This window comes from Macaca fascicularis, chromosome 4 (assembly GCF_037993035.2).
Source record: "Macaca fascicularis isolate 582-1 chromosome 4, T2T-MFA8v1.1".
Classification (NCBI taxonomy): domain Eukaryota; kingdom Metazoa; phylum Chordata; class Mammalia; order Primates; family Cercopithecidae; genus Macaca; species Macaca fascicularis.
In genome coordinates, this window is record NC_088378.1 from 15,405,587 (window position 1) to 15,422,827 (window position 17,241).

Consider the following 17,241-nt stretch of genomic DNA (forward strand, 5'->3'; position numbering starts at 1 on the left):
TATAGATTAAGTTTTGCTTGTTTAATATCACTTTATATTACTTTTTGTGTTTGCCACTTGAGAAAGTATTAAAAATGGAAAAATAAAGATATATTTTATTCGTTTTTATAGTATACCTAGCACTGCCCCTTACACACAGTTAACATTTATGTACTCACTAAGTACCAGACATGAGTTTAAGAGTTTTATGTGCATTATCTACCCATCTTACAGATTAGGAAAACAAAGTTGAGAGAGTTAAGCAACTTATTCAAGACAGAAACACAGGGCTGGCTGACTCCAAAGGCTGTGTTGAGTAAGTACACAACAAATAGTGTGAAAGAATGAAATAATCAATCTTTTTGCAGGGTTGCTTGGACTAATATATAAAGAACACTATAGAATTGAAAAGTTGACATTTAAACATTTTCCTTTTTATGACAGTTTTGTTTACCCCTTTTTCCTTAATTACTAGTACATTTCATTTTATGGACATTTAAGAAAGTTGTACTTGCAAATGACTGACACATTTCTCGATGCTGGTAGGTAATCCTATCGTTGGGAATATACCTAACAAGGAAAAGGCAAGCATACAAGTCCAGGGATGTTACTGGACATGTGCTGGTACACAAAATAGTATTGACTGAAACTCTTACATATTTCTTTTTCTGAGTTGCTTGCAGAAATAAAAGAAGTGTGGATACTGAAAGCATCTGACATGTTGATGACAACCTCTGTGAGAAGATAAAAGGTAGGACTGACAATGACGAAACTCAAATAGATGGGACTCTATCTAGTCACCAGTGCTATAAATAGTAAAAATACTTTACTCTTTTTTCCTTCATAGTCATGGGTAGTAGCATACTATTTTTGATGCTCTGTCATTTAATTTTGTTTTGTAGAAAACACGTTTTGGTTTTCTAATTCTCAGAATGGTTTACGTTAACTCATCTGGGAATCAATCTGATGACAAGTCTGTAGAATATCATCTTAATCTTTTGTGTAGAACACTGATTTAGTTTTTATAGGATAAAGTTCAACTATACAAGCAAAACAAAAAAGGGTGAGTATAACAACATGCTCATGGACAGCTTTTATCTGTACATCAGGATCCAAAGGGTGTTTTCTATCTTGCTTTAGACATCTAAAAACCTAAACCTAGCAATGGGCAGAATCCTTAAGTTTCTACAAAGTGAAGCATTTAATAACAGAGTCTATGGCTACCAAGAGTTACACTCTTGAGAAAATGCAAATGATCCACTTAATGATTTTATTTTTAAATTAAAATATTTTTGTTAAAATTCTTTTCATAAGCTTGGACAAGATTCTACTATCAATCTGAGGACCAACTACCAAATGGTCAAAAGAAGATTTTTAAGGAGCTCTGTGCACAAGAGTATGTAATAGACAGTTCAACATTTATTAACAGATAAATTTATACGCAGAATGCATCCCAAAGGTTTTTGAAGAGATTGGCTTGTTTAGAACTCAGAAAACTTTAAAAAAGAAAAACAAAACAAAACAAAAAAGGTACTGAAATGGTGGCTGGCTCCTAAGGTAGAAACCTAGTTAATGAATAATACAATGGAACTTTATACAGTTCTCCATTATTTCAGCACTATAGAAAAACAAACCTCAAGAACACCTGGGAAGTTAGAGGCTAAACAAATATTTGTCTTTCACTGGCCCCTCAATCTTGAGAACAGAACACTGCTTTTCCTATCTTGTCTGATGAAAATAGTGATGGTGGTGGGAAGTGAATATAAAATTTTTCCAAGAGTAACTCTGCTTTCAAGGCCCATAGGAAGGGATTCGTTTTCTTCCTACCTTCACTTTTGTCTTCACTATTATCTGCAATAGCATGAAACGACTCTCTGAATAAAAACTGGAAAAATCAGATAATACAAAACAATACCTCTTTATTATATGTGCAATTTCATGAAAAAGTGCCTTCTCATCAGCAGCATAGGTGACTTCGAGTCCTGTAATTCCAGATCTAATAAGTAATGGAGTCTGATATCTGATATCTAAAAAATAAACAAAATGTCTATTATATATAACATTATGTAATAATATACCTTCAAAATATAAAAGTAATATTATAGCTTACTTTTAAGTAAAATTGTACTACTGAAATACTTCAAATTAAGAAAACATCCCACCAAGTAAAAACATAATTAACCCAATGTCTTTAAAAAACTCTCAAAAGATTTTTTAGTTTCATATACAACTGAAAATTCAAATTTTATATTTTCAGCTATTCTCCTGAAAAGACTGCATTCACAAAATTTCCTAGAAAATGACATATCACTGGCTGGGCACAGTGGCTCAAGCCTGTAATCCCAGCACTTTGGGAGGCTGAGGTGGGCAGATCACGAGGTCAGGAGATCAAGACCATCCTGGTTAACATGGCGAAACCCCGCCGTCTCTACTAAAAAATACAAAAATTAGCCGGGCATGGTGGTGGGCGCCTGTAGTCAGCTACTCGGGAGGCTGAGGCAGGAGAAAGGCATGAACCTGGAGAATGGCATGAACACATGAGGCGGAGCTTATAGTGAGCTGAGATCACGCCACTGCACTCCAACCTGGGCAACAGAGCAAGACTCCATCTCAAAAAAAAAAAAAAAAAAAAAAAGAAAAGAAAAGAAAAGAAAAGAAAATAACATATCACTTGTGAAGAACCTGTATTACTTTGTTTCTGTCTTTACTCTTCCTAGCAGGAGAGCTTTGCTTAGCACAGGACATTTTAATCTCTGGTATGATGAAAATGTTTAACCACCAACTCTGTAGGAAAAAAAAGAAAGCCTTAATTTTTAGTGCTGGCCTATTTCATGATGTAACGACCCCTCCCCGACCCTATGGCTGATTTCCAACTGCCAAAGCGACAGCAACTAGTTTGAAAAATTCATGAAAATCCAAGAACTGGCTGTGAGCTGGTATGTGTCAGCTCAAGCACATCACTGAATAAATTGCAAATTCTTAATATGGTTGTATTCTGTGCTAAGACTTCCTCCTCAGTGGACTGAATTCACTTGTAATGGTGACCACTGAAAGCTGCAGAGGGACAGTAGGTATTTTATAAAATGCCTTACATGGCATTCTGTATGAAGAACCTCTGAATCAAAAGTATATGTACTTAGAAAGAAAGATAAAGAGATATAAGCAAAGTAAGAATACATCTTAACAGTATCTTATGAACCATTAACTTATAATAGTAAGATAAACTCTCCTATCAGCAAGAAAATACTTGCATATGCATACATAAGGAAGACTGTGCACCTAATCTAGGGATACATAATAATGTGGACTCTGTATCAGTAATAATTATTTTTATAAAATAATACTTAGAACAAATTGTATAAGCTAATTATAAATATTGAGATCTTTATATTGCACTGCTTCTAACTTAAAAATAAATAAATAAATGGGGTCTTGCTATGTTACCCAGGCTGGAGTGTAGTGTCTATTTATAGGCACAATCACAGTGCACTACAGCCCCAAACTCCTGGGCTCGAGCTATCCTGTTGCCCAGCCTCCCAGGTAGCTGGGACTACAGGCAGGCACCACTGTGCCTGGCTGCTTCTGACTAATTCAAGTAAGAATAATACATCTAGGACAAAGTTATACACAATCTTCTACTCCTATCTCAGCAAACATTTTAGAAAAGAGTCCTCAGGCTTGCTTAGATTGGATCTTCAGCATAGGAATTCCTCATTAAAAGGTTCCTCCTAGAGTGGGCAGGTATATCATTAATAAAAACAGACAATACCTTGACTGAAAACTGTCTTGTCTTTATCAATCACTATTACACCCGTGAGTTCTGTTTTTTCTGTATCTGGCAGTGGAGCGTCAGATGAGATGGAGTAAAACAGAGCACAGATTGGGTCAAATTCGGGATCCGGTTCTAAGTCTCGTCTGGTTCGAGCATGCAACTCCACACTGATTAGGGTAAGATTTTGTATCTATAAAAGCAAATAAATATTATGTTTTTAAAACATTTTTTAAAGACATGCTCAAAGAAGTATGTTTCACTAAGGCTCTAGAGAAATATGTATGTAAGATTACAGAAAAAATGGACATAAAGGACAAAGTCACAACTCAGCACTCCACAGATTAAAACAAAAGATTTTTACTCCCAAGATTAGATCAATTCATGATGTTATTTCAGAAAATCTGCTCTTGCCATAATTTCTCAATGACAATATTTAGACTATTTTTCTCAAATATATGCAGGAGCTCTCAATTCTTGTTTGAGAAAGAGAATGACTAGTCCAAGTGGTTATACATTGAAACCAAAGTCTGTCACGTTTTACTCTTCATGTAGGTAGCTAAACTATACGGTTTTACCTGTAGTTTAAAGTAAAAAGAGAACTTTTATAGAATTTAAATTTCCTACCAATTAATTCACTACTACTTCAGGGCTACTTAGACTTTTGCATATACTAGGGTAGATTTTTAATTATAGTTTTTCCTGGAAAAAAAAAAAAAAGAACTGTTATGGTGTCAACTACACAACAGCCAGATTTTTACCCATGCACATTTTCTCTTTAACATATAATGCAAAAAATGTTAATATTTGCTTTTCATGCTTATTTTTCTATGCCAATAGAAACTTTTAACTGTAATTCTTAGTTTTCTTTCTAAAATCAATACAGAGTAAGAAAAACAAAATATAGGTTAAATTCATGATTACAGATAGAATTATACTTCATCTTTTTATCATGTACATGTACCTGGCAATGGAAAACAGATTACTGTTACAATATTGGTAATTGTTCAGATCATATAAATTTAACAAAGGATTTGTGTTTTGTATTTATCTTGCATGCAAAATGTTGAAGAAACGTAAATTCAAGCCTCTGACTAGCGACAGGAGTAGAATTTGGTAAATCTCTATGAAAATTAAAATTCATTGATGTGGCAATCCTATCCCTGAAAATTTATCCTAGAGATAGATATACATGTAGACAAAATATACGCACAAGGATGTTTACTCAAGAATATAATAGCAAAGACCGGAAAAAAACTGAAGTTTACCTGTTGGGGACAGGTTACATAAATTATGTGGTATCCATAAAGGATACATACAATGGAATATTCTGTAACCTTTAAAATTTTCAAGGGAATGAGGCAGATCTATACGTCCTAATATAAAAAGAAACTATAATAGACTGATAAATGGAACCAGTAAATATAGCAAACTTCTATACACGAAAAAATGGAAGCACATTCATAGAAAATTTCTGAAAAGTGACATAAAAATGTAGACATACTTATTGCTTTGGGGGAAAGAAATTGCTAGCCTAAAGTAGGAGAAGTAGGAGGGAAGCTTACTTTTCATTGCAAATTTTTTTGTCCTGATTATTTTTGGTACGTACCATTGCACATGCTCATTAGTAAATTTGTTAAAGATTTTTTTTTTTTTTTGAGACAGGGTCTCTCTCTGTTGCCCAGGCTGGAATGCAGTAGTGTGATCATAGCTCACTGCAGCCCTGAACTCCTGGGCTCAAGTGATCCACTCACTTCAGTTTCCCTACTAGCTGGGACTCTAGGTACATATTACCATGCCCGGCTAATTTATAAAACTTTCTGTAGAGATGGGGCCTTGTTGCTCAGGCTGGTCTCGAACTCCTGGCTTCAAGCAATCCTCCTGTCTCGACCTCCCAAAGTGCTAGGATTACCGGTGTGAGCCACTGTGCCTGGCCACTAAATACTTTTTAAAATAAAAAGAACATCAATTATGCATGTATAAGGCATAATAATAAAACAAATACAAATCTACCACTTTCCTCAGAAACATATACTGCTGTTTCTACTTTAAAATATTAGGATTAAAAAAAATCAAACCACATGAAATGGAGAGCTAAGTGAAAAATCTTTTACTTTTAAATGCATACTCTTCAGAATTTAATTTTAACAATAAGCATGCATTAATTTAGTAAATAAAAAATTTTTAAATGGAAAACTCCTCCCACAAACCCAAATAAAACAAAACAACTAGTTTCATCAGAAAGGGATGAACATATGAGGCCGGGCACGGTGGCTTATGCCTGTAATCCCAGCACTTTGGGAGGCTGAGGCAGGTGGATCACCCGAGGTCAGAAGTTCGAGACCAGCCTGGCCAATGTGGCGAAACCTGGTCTCCACTAAATACAAAAATTAGCCGGGTGTGGTGACACATGCCTGTAATCCCAGCTACTAGGGAGGCTGAGGCAGGAGAACTGCTTGAACCTGGGAGGTGGAGGTTGAAGTGAGCTGAGATCGTGCCATTGCATTCCAGCCTGGGTGACAGAGTGAGACTATGTTTCAAACAAACAAACAAACAAAAAAAAAAAAAAAAAAAAAAGAAAAGGGTGAACATCTGAAAAGACATAAAGACTCTGAAAACAATTTTAGGTTAAAATGGTCTTAGAGGTTGATTTTTGTTTACTAGATCAAATTTTCACACTCAAAATTTGCATTTCTATTCCTTGATAACAAAATGCATTACTGTGCTTAGGGAGTATTTTTTTAAAGCAAACTATATAAAGACATGGCTTGAGAGATTTAGTGAGTGTGACTAGGCAAGAGGGAGGTGAGAAAGGGGGACAAAGATTACAACCCTTGTCTTCTGCACTGAGTGTTGACGTGACAAGAAAGAGAGATTATCCTAGGGTAATGGAAACAGGGAGAAAATGCCACAAGCACAATTTCCTAGAGAAAGGAAGAGAACAGTGTTGAGTTTTTCTTTGGTTTATTCCTGTTTCAACCACCGGGCGGCAGTTCGGAATGTGCCTTGAGATGAGGAAAGCCCGTTAACTGGAGGAAGAAGCTGTCAGAGCAACTAGTGAGACCTCCTGAGTGATTTTAACTTCCAAAGGGCCCCTGGTTCTGAAACAGGGTTACCTAGGAAAATGTAGAAAAGTATACTTTTCAAATAAGAGAATAATCAAATGTAACACATCTTTTTGCTATAGTCTATCAAATTTGCTTTAATACATATTTTTAATAGTTTTAAAAAATTTGCTAATCTCAAGTGTGCATTTGATGGTATGTATTACTGAATTTATCACTGAATTTATGTAGGCTTCAGGGGCCAGTATAGACATAGGTATAAAACAGAAAATGTATGGATGTTGTTGAATGAGAAAAATGTGCAAATGAATAAATAAGAGACTATGTTCCGACCTAATTCTAAAAAATCATAATTTTCAGTTCAAATTTGAAGAAAAAAGGAGGACAATATTAAAATTTTTCCCTCAGGCCAGGCGCGGTGGCTCACGCTTGTAGTCCCAGCACTTTGGGAGGCCGAGGTGGGTGGATCACGAGGTCAGGAGATTGAGACCATCCTGGCTAACACGGTGAGACTCCATCTCTACTAAAAATACAAAAAATTAGCCAGGCGTGGTGGCGGGCACCTGTAGTCCCAGCTACCTGGGAGGCTGAGGCAGGAGAATGGAGTGAGCCTGGGAAGCGGAGCTTGCAGTGAGCCGAGATCGCGCCACTGCACTCCAGCCTGGAGGGCAGAGCGAGACTCCGCCTCAAAAAAAAAAAAAAAAAAAAAATTTTCCCTGTTTAGTTAATCTAACCCCTAGAACAGTTTACAACAGAATTGACTTGAGAAAAAAAACTACACTTAAAAATTGAATTATAACTTAAAGGTGATTACTAATCTTCTGCTTTAAGAGCAAAGACATAAAATGACTGTATAAAACTAGCACTGTCCAACAGAAATATAATAAAAGTCACATGTAACTTAAAGTTTTCTAGTAGTCATATTTCAAAAAATAAAAATAGGTTAAATTAATTTAAAAACACTTTGATCCAATATATTTAAAATATTATTCTTTCAACATATAATCAACATAAAAATTACTAATAAAATATTTTATTCTTTCCATGAAGTCTTTGAAATCAGTATGTATCAGTATGAGATGCTAGATCCTTCTAGCATCTCACTGTGCATGCTAAATTTTCTACAGAAATACTTGATCTATACTTAATTTCATAAAACTTAGAGTAAAAAATAGTATTACATACCTAAGTTGTTCCAAACATACTTTGAGTCAACTATGTTTTAAAATCTAAATTAAAATTAAATAAAGTTTAAAATTCAGTTCTTCAGTTGTATAAGCCAAATTTTAAGTTCTCAATATCCATGCTGGTAGTGGCTACCATATGACAGCACAGGTGTAAACAATGAAAATATACTTCGATTTCTACCTTACTGCCAGTCAGATATGTACTTTGAGTTTGTTTTCTGCATACAAATAAATTTATAGTGACCCATTCACATATTCTTTCCAATGCATACTGTGGCTGACGTATATTTTTGCAAAGTCCTAGTCTTTGGCAGACAGCCTGTGCTGTGAAGATAGCTGGGTTATATAGAGAGTATGTGAATGAATGAATTTATCCTCTTTTGTAGCAAGCTCTAATCCACTGAGCCAATCAAACAGAAAATACAAGTAAATATCACATTTCAGATGTGATATAACATCTTAATATAATAATCCCCAAAATACAGTCTTTTTTTGTTTCTCCCCAAAGAGACAGAGTCTTGCTCTGTCTGTAGCCTGGGCTGGAGTGTAGTGGCACAATCATAGCTCACTGCAGCCTCGAACTCCCAGGGTCAAGTGATCCTCCCACCTCAGCCTCCTAAATAGCTGAGACTATAGGTGCGTGTCTAATTTTATTTTTATTTTTTGGTAGAGACAGGGTCTTCCTACGTAGCCCAGGATAGTCTTAAACTCCTCGACTCAAGGGATCGTCCCACCTTCACCTCCCAAAAATCTTTTCTTATTTTAATGTCCATAAGCTGAATTTCAGTTATGAGATTTGTGAAAGATATGAAATCACAAAGCAGTCTCAGCAACTTAAATTCTTTAAGTTTCTCTATTGTACATAAACATGTAAATATACAAAATAGTAAGAAAATGAGAACAAGATGAAGATTAATAGGATAGAATTCAATATATTCCTTCCTCGTTAAAAAAATTCCATACTTGTTTTATAGAATAAAAGAGGAGTTAAATTGAACACAATGTATGTGTCCTTACTGTTGCAGTTTTACCTCATGTAAAGCTTTTGCCTCCTGTAAGTTTTGTATGCTGACTTTGAAACCGTAAGTATTGTTTAAAGATGGTCCATCAATCTGAGAAGTTTCTTTCTGTGGGGTATTTACTGCTGCAAATTGATTCTATAAAAAAAAACACACACACACACACACAGCCAGAAAAAGATACGTGAGCAATCATTTTTCTTTTGATTACTTATTCCCACATAATATGCTTTATGTGTTTGGTAATAAATGGTAAACTAATATCATCTCTAAATTCAAGGAGAAACTGTATTTATTAATGTTATTTTCATGCTAACAAAGATATCAGAACTGGATATATGTGGAAATATAAGTAAACCATATGTTATCTCTCAGTTCAGAAGCCCCCAATACTGAAAATAATAGTTTTGTAGGGAGTTGACATTTATACCACATGGACATTTATCTTGACCTTTCTTGAAAGTAAGACAAGCAAGCAATCAATATATTTCCAACTACTTTGGCTAAAGTTTGAAAAAGATTTGAAATATTGATTTGTATTTTACCCTAATACAACATGTGTCTGAAAGATGAATTAAATAAGACAATGTAAATAATCTTCCAAGATTGAGAAAAAAATGGCATCTTTCCTTTCCTCACAAAATTTTTTTTTCTGATTTCTAAATCTATTAACTGTTTCTCCCAAAGTGTTATGTTCACAACACACTGATACAGTATTTTTTAATATATGTAGCTTGTAATTCAATACTATTTTATAAATGAAAGTTTAAAAAGTTTTATAATCTCAAAGAAATACTAAAATATATTTTATGTAGTTAACGACATTTATAAGAAGTCGCCAATATATAAGTGATTTCTAGCATATATTTCCAAGGATGCATGTCCAATGTATACTTCTTTCATATAACCATATAATTCTAAGTTTTGTCATATTTTTAGTATTTGAATAAAGACATCTGCGACTTTCCAGAGTTTCAGTAGTAAATAATGTTGCTTTCTTTTGCTACTTAGTAAAATAAATTTTAAAAAATCAATAAGGTTATATTTTAGAAAAAAGTAATAAACCAAGAAAAAGGATATATTTTTGGTGGGATCAAAAATCACTTACTTGAGCTCTGCTGTCATTGGATTGTTCTGATTTTGCCAGTAATCAGTTAATGTATTTGTATCCTCATAATCCACATTTTGGCTATCATATTCACTTTCTCTGTAATATTTGTATTTACATATAAGAATCTTTTAGATCCCAACAGCAAAAAAAAAAAAAAAAAAAAAAAAAAAAAAAAAAAAAACTAAAAAAAGGCAAATTTTTGTTGTCTCAAAGATATGCAAATAATGATGCAAAAATTTAAGTAACAAAAATTTTTTAATTGAGACATAGTTATCAATTATCTAACTGAAATCTAGGAATAAGACTGGATCTTCCACTGATCTTTAAAAATGTTTAGTATAGTTACCTTTGCTTGTGTTAAGAGTACTCTTCTAAGAGTGTCAGTATTACTTCCTTTCTTATTACTCAACTTCTGTGTTTTTGGTTCTGTAGAAAGAAATTTCATATTTAACATGTATATCAAAATTACCTGCTTCTGGTTTTTAAAAAACTTTTTGTTGTTCCAAACACTTAAGTACCACTTGTGGGTGCTGTCCTATGAATTCCCCCCAAAATTTCATAATTTAAAAATGAAATTCAAACCTCTGATACCCACCAAAATAACATTTTAACATTTTGTATTTTAAATACGTTTATATTTTAATTACTGAGTTTTATACCTCAGTCATTAACCTACAGAACTGTTTAATTCATTTATTCACTTACTTATCAAGTACCTATGATGAGGAAGAAAAGACATAATCTGTGCCCTCATGGGGTCTAGAGAGAGAATCAGACATTCATCAAACTAGAAAAATAAATTTATAACTGCATTACTACAACAAAGGGGAATATAATTGGGAATTTTTATGTAGTCGAGATTAGGGAAGGTTTCCTGGAGGTAAAATCTGAAGAGAGTAGTAATTAACTAGGAACAGAGTGGGGATTTTTCCCTGATTACTGTGCAAAAGAATTGGAAATTACTTAGATAAAATGGCTGGTGCAGGAGCCCAGACAAGAGATGATGACAGTATGGCCTAAAGTTGTGGTGGAAGAAGTACAATAAAGTAAATAGATCTGGTTTACTTAGGAGATAAACAAGTGATAAGGCCTGGATAGGGACTAGAAACTACAAGGTGGGTAGTGAGGGAATGAGGTGAGTATTAAAAATAAATTCTATATTTCTTACTTGTGTAACTGAGAGATGATGGCACTATTCATTGAAATAAGGAAAACTGAAAGAAGGCCCGATGGGTTTTTATGTGGAGGCATGTATACATAAGTATGTTGGGGAGGTAGTGGTGAACGTATGCAGTGAGATCATGAATTGGTTTTTAAAATACTAATCTTGAGGTGCCATTTAGCATTCAAGTGGAAATGTCAGATAGGTAGTTGGACATAGTGTTCTCGAGCTTAAAAGAGAGGTCTGAACTGGAAATATAAATTTGCAAGTTATCTGTAGTAATCCTGAGGACAGGAATTAGATCATTTAGAGAAAGATGTAAAGAAGGCTTAAGATCAAGCCTTAATAAACTCCAACATTTAGATAACAACTGAGAATAATGAGAAAATCAAGTGGGAAAAAACAGAAGCAGGAGGAAAGCCAAGTGGAGAAGCAGCTCCAAGAAGGAAGGTAGGGTCAATGAGAAAATGGCTGCTTAGAGGACATATGGTAAGACTCAGGAACATCTACTGGTTTTAGCTATAAGTTTACTGGGAATCTTTACAAGAGCTATAATGTAGAATGACAGGGGCAGAATTCAGTTTAGAGTGGGCTGAGAAATGAGTAGGAGGTAAATAACTGGAGTTGTCGAATTAGATAAATCTTTTAAGAAATTTGGCTTTGAAGGGGAGGAGAAAGAGTAGAAGCTGGCTGGAGACGTGAGGTCAAGGCAGGTTTTTTGTTTCTGTTTTAAAATGTGGGAGACCTGGGTATGTATAAAAGCCAACAGGAAAGTCAGGTTGAGAAGATAAGCCTTTTGAGAGGGCTCCTGTATTTCACCCACAAGGAAGACAGGATGGAAGCAAATATAAGTAGATTACACAGCAGAGAATTGTCATGTGACGACTTTCTAAGATACAACAAAAAATACTTGCTGAGCTATACCTTCATTTAAAAAGCTCTGATTTTCATTTCAGTCTAATGTTATCTTCATTTCTATTTCTGAAGAACAATTATGGAGACTTCCTGTTATGTGTACACTTACCTGTTGATAATGGGCTAAGGCCAGTTGCTTCAGGAAGCCTTTCCAGAAGTTTTCTCTGTATGATTGGTGTACTATGAAGGCAAAGTGATTCACATTTCTCAGTTCTTGCCCTAGCAGTAATTGGAGATATCACTAGAGGCTCTTGAGGCTCACTGCAGGGGCTTTTTTGTATACCATCTTTTATTGGTTTTAAGAAGTTCTCAACAGCCAATGAAGGCAGCTCCTCTACTGGTGATGAGGGTCTATCATCTCCATTTAATGCTTTGGAATCTGGGGATACTGGTTGTTGCCAAGGGGGAATTACAGGAGAATCAGGGGAGCTATAATTAATGTAATAGTTATCATCATCTTCATCTTTTTCAGGATCACTTGAAGAGGCAACTGGTGGCAGCATCTGACTTTCACTTGCAGTTTGACTACATCCCGTGGTTGGTGCTTGTAAAGCAATCCGAGAATTAACATCCTCCTTGGTATGTGCTGTAGTGGGGAGTATACGTGGACTTACATCCATTTTTGGAGGCACTACAGGTTTGTCATCTGGGTTAACTGAAGAGCTAAAGTTCTCAGCAGATTTTACAACTCCAGTTGGCTTGGTTTTAGGCAGTTTCTTGGAACGTTCATATTGTTCTTTGGCTTGAAGCCACACTTGAACCAGTTGTCGACTTGGGGCACATTTGCAAGGCATAATCACAATTTTTTTATCTTCAACCATCTTAGGGCTATTACTTGACCCTTTATTGACAACTCCTTGGCCACTGCGAAGGGGTGACCCTGGCCTTGGATTCTGAGTCATTGCTGAGAATGCTGTTTTCCAAAGACGAAGTCCTTCCAAGGAAAAGTCTCCCTCAAACTCAGCCAGATCATTTGCAAGTCGAGTTTCTACCATGAGGAGCCGTCCACCAATCTCCCTATAAACAACATATTTTAGAACAACTGTTTTGTTTCAAAGAGCAATTACTAAAATATTTAACTCCATATCCTAGATAAAGTCCCTTTTGGAGTCTCAAAAATGTCCATTTCTATCTTCCCTGCCCCCTCTATTTTATGTAGGTACACTCTATCTTTAGTCTCAATATGCTTTTCCTCACAGGTATACGACTACTTAATTTCCTTTGGAAGGTACCATTAATCTTAGGGAGAGAAGGTATTTTTTGTTTTATTTTAATGCCCAATGAAGCCTTCTGTCCTTCAAGGAGATGAAACAAACTTTTCAGATTCCTTTCCTCTCCTAATATTAAAGTAATTTTCCATTATTACCACATATGAATAAAAACAATAATTTATCATTCAAATACTATGTCCTAGGATATTATTCATAGCTTCTTCCTATATTCTCCAGTATTTGTAGTTTAGCAAAGCGAGTCAATTCAAATGAATCTTCGTACTCTCAAATCCCTTAAACATTAAAAAAACATACCAACTGAGGTAAATTATCTAATTCTTTCTTCCCATTCCATGGTAGGGATTAACATTGACATAACTTAGGAGATGGCAGAGCCCACAGGATACATGGCTTAAATGTTACCAATGTATGAATATGTGGGAAATCACTAATGAAAACAGTCTGGTTTCATTTCCAAAAGCTATAAATATTAAGTAAAACCTCTTTCTCTAATCCCTTGATACTATTTCTGCTTACTACAGCAACATAAAATAATTCTACTTCTTCATGTTAACTTTATTATGGATATAAAGATAATTCATAGTTTTTTCAATCACTTCTCTTAGGGTGTGATTCCCCAAATGTCCCCATCATTCTCTACATAAAACTCCACTAACTAGATTCATGTTTTCAGATCTGAAGCTGAAGGAAAAGCATTAGGGCTACCCTGTCTCCTTTATATGAAAAGACTTTAGCCCCTACTAGTTAACTCCATAACCAGCATCCAGCACTGTCCCTGCATCCACTCTTGGCAATGTGAAAAATCAGAAACAGAATTATGATTGGTGTTGAAGAATTAATGCTGTTGAAGGAAATGAATACACATACCAAGTGACCATACCCAACTCTAATACTAAGGATAGAGAAGTCATAATGAGGTCAAGAATAAAAAATGGTGAGGTGTGGTGAATTCAGTTTTCTTACGTACTGTCAGCAGCATGGTAATTGCTATAATTCACTAGGAAAAAAAATCTCCTAATATGTAACAAGAGTCTTATATTTTCCAGTAATCCTACTTCTAGGGCTATAAGGACAAACTCCAAAATACAAGAAATGGTTTAAGAAGAAAATGCTAATATCTTCTTAACATACATAATAATATACATACTATCTATAGTGGCAAAATCACAAACAATCTTTCTGTCCAATAATATATACATGATGCAACACATGCAGCGATTAAAATATTCAAGAAACTCATTTGGAAAATGTTTACAATATAATGTTAAGTGAAAAATGTGGATAATACTGTGACTACAATAAGATCACACTTCACAAAACAAAACAAACTAAAAACTATACTTTTAAAGAAAACAGAAAACACATCAAAATATTATGGTGGCTGTTACTATATGGAAAAATGGTGTAATTTTTATTTCTTCTTCTTTCATACTACCTAAATTTTCTATATTGAATATATAGTTTCTTTTTTTTTTGAGACAGAGTCTTACTCTGTCACCAGGCTGGAGTGCAGGAGCGTGATCTTAGCTCACTGCAACCTCTGACTCTCTGTTCAAGCGATTCTCCTGCCTCAGTCTCTTGAGTAGGGATTACAGGCACACGCCACCATGGTCAGCTAATTTTTGCACTTTTAGTAGAGACGGGGTTTCACCATGTTGGTCAGGATGGTCTCGATCTCCTGACCTCGTGATCCGCCTGCCTTGGTCTCCCAGAGTGCTGGGATTACAGGCGTGAGCCACTGTGCCCAGCCTACAGTTTCATATTTTAAAAAATATTTTTCAAAAATGATTATTTTTTATTTTAGCTGTAGGACAAGTGTCAAAGTTGGACAATAACAACACAAACATAATGACTAGCACATAGTTTGGTAACTAAAAGTAAATATACCATAATCACTACTGATAACACCAAAGTCCCCAAAATGATGGAAACTAATGTTTAAGGAACAGACTTCATATGCCCCAGCAGTGAAATAAAGAGTTCCATGTGGGTACTAAACAAAACTGTGTTGAAAAGGGGCTGGGAGGTGAACATTTCTACCCTTCACTTCAAGTCATTATAGGAGAGAACTTTTATTCTACATTTCTGATAACATTTTCTCACCCCTTTATTAAAAAAAATAAATTTTTATCATGTATATTTAAGGTATAAAATATGATATAGTATATAGTAAAACGGTTCTTACCGTGAAACAAATTAACATATCCATCATTTCACACTCTCACCCCTTTTTTAAATGGATTCCTATAGGAATTACTGTGAATCTGCTGGGTAAAAGCCTGGCATTCACTGTCGTGTTTTTTTAATTTAAATTTTTTTGAAGATATTTTAACAGCTTTAGGTTGACAGCAAAATTGAAAGGAATGTACAGAGGTTCCCATATACTCCTTGTGTGCCCACACATACATGCCCTCCCTCATTATCACCATCTCCTACCACAGTGGTACACGTGTTACAATCAATGAACCTATTTTGACACATCGTAATTGCCCAAAGTCCATAGATTATATTTGGGTTCGTTCTTGGTGTGGTACTTTCTATGGCTTTCAACAAATGTGTAATATTCATATTGTATCTTTCTTTTTTTTTTTTTCCACTGGAGTCAGGAAGATGGTGCTGCCACAGGTCAGTGCATACATGCAGTGTGGCCTCTGCTGCTCTTCATATCTCTTTCCAAGATTTAGACTAAGGCAGGGCCTGCCTTAGCAGTTCCAGCCATCCTCTTCTGCTTCTGAATGGATGGTTGAAATGAACTGCCTGCTCTGCAACTGTTTAAGTATATGAGATCATGGACACAGGGGCAGGAACAAGAACCATCATTCAAACTTTCTGGATTAAGCCACGTTACCCAATTTAGCTTTTATCAGTTATGTCCTAACTTGGCGATGAAAGTGGTACACAATTACTCAACTACAGATAAATAAACCACTACTGTGATTTCTATTTTGCTATTTGCTGCATGTGTGCGTGTGCTCACATGTTTGTCTATCAATTCCCTGAAGAGATTTTTTTTTGAGATAAAGTCTCTTTCCATTGCCCAAGCTGGAATGCAGTGGTGTGAACACAGCTCACTGCAGCCTTGACATCCTGGGCTCCAGTGATTCTCCTTCCTTAGCGTCCTGAGTAGCTGGGACCACAGGTGCATGCCACCATGCCCAGCTAATTTTTTTTTTTTTTTTTGAGATGGAGTTTCACTCTTTGTTGCCCAGGTAACAAAGTACAGTGGCGTGATCTCGGCTCACTGCAACCTCCACCTCCTGGGTTCAAGTGATTCTCCTGTCTCAGCCTCCTGAGTAGTTGGGATTACAGGCGCCTGCCACCATGGCCAGCTAATTTTTGTATTTTTAGTAGAGACAGGGTTTCACCATGTTGGCTAGGCTGGTCTTGAACTCCTGACCTCAGGTGATCTGCCCACCTCGGCCTCCCAAAGTGCTGGGATTACAGGCGTGAGCCACTGTGCCCAGCCTACTTTTTTGTAGAGACAGAGTCTCACTTTTTTGCCTGGGCTGGTCGCAAACTCCTGGGCTCAAGCAATCCTCCCACCTTGGCCTCCCAAAGTGCCAGGATTACAGGTGCACACCACCATACCTGGCCACCTGAAAAAATTCTTAAAAGAAAGGAGAATGGAAACCAAAGTCCATTTGCTAATAACTGCATAAACTATAATAACAATATAATGCAAGATATTGAAACCACATGAAAAGTGGTTTATAATAGAAACAACTTAAAATGATCTTCATTTAGAGATATATCAGAGGAATACTTAAAATACATATATGCTCATTTTCAAAACATTTGAAAA

At 35.5% G+C, this 17,241-nt stretch overlaps 1 protein-coding gene across 17 annotated transcripts in view; it reads right to left on the reverse strand.

Annotated features, from left to right (window-relative positions):
- REV3L (REV3 like, DNA directed polymerase zeta catalytic subunit) overlaps positions 1-17,241 on the reverse strand; it is a 189,342-nt gene that overhangs the window by 58,002 nt on the left and 114,099 nt on the right. For 14 of the 17 annotated variants that reach the window (XR_012433354.1, XR_012433355.1, XM_005551601.5 and 11 more), the window contains 5 exons: positions 12,317-13,224; positions 10,477-10,556; positions 9,032-9,157; positions 3,749-3,941; positions 1,895-2,006 (listed from right to left, as the gene is read on the reverse strand). Coding sequence is in view for 13 of the 17 variants with exons in the window: in XM_005551601.5 (XP_005551658.3) it covers positions 1,895-2,006; positions 3,749-3,941; positions 9,032-9,157; positions 10,477-10,556; positions 12,317-13,224 (1,419 nt within the window). In the remaining 4 variants the exon portion in view is untranslated. Of the gene's footprint in view, positions 1-1,894; positions 2,007-3,748; positions 3,942-9,031; positions 9,158-10,127; positions 10,227-10,476; positions 10,558-12,316; positions 13,225-17,241 lie in introns of those variants that run through there. The other 3 variants (XM_065542889.2, XR_012433357.1, XR_012433356.1) reach the window with 3 other exon arrangements.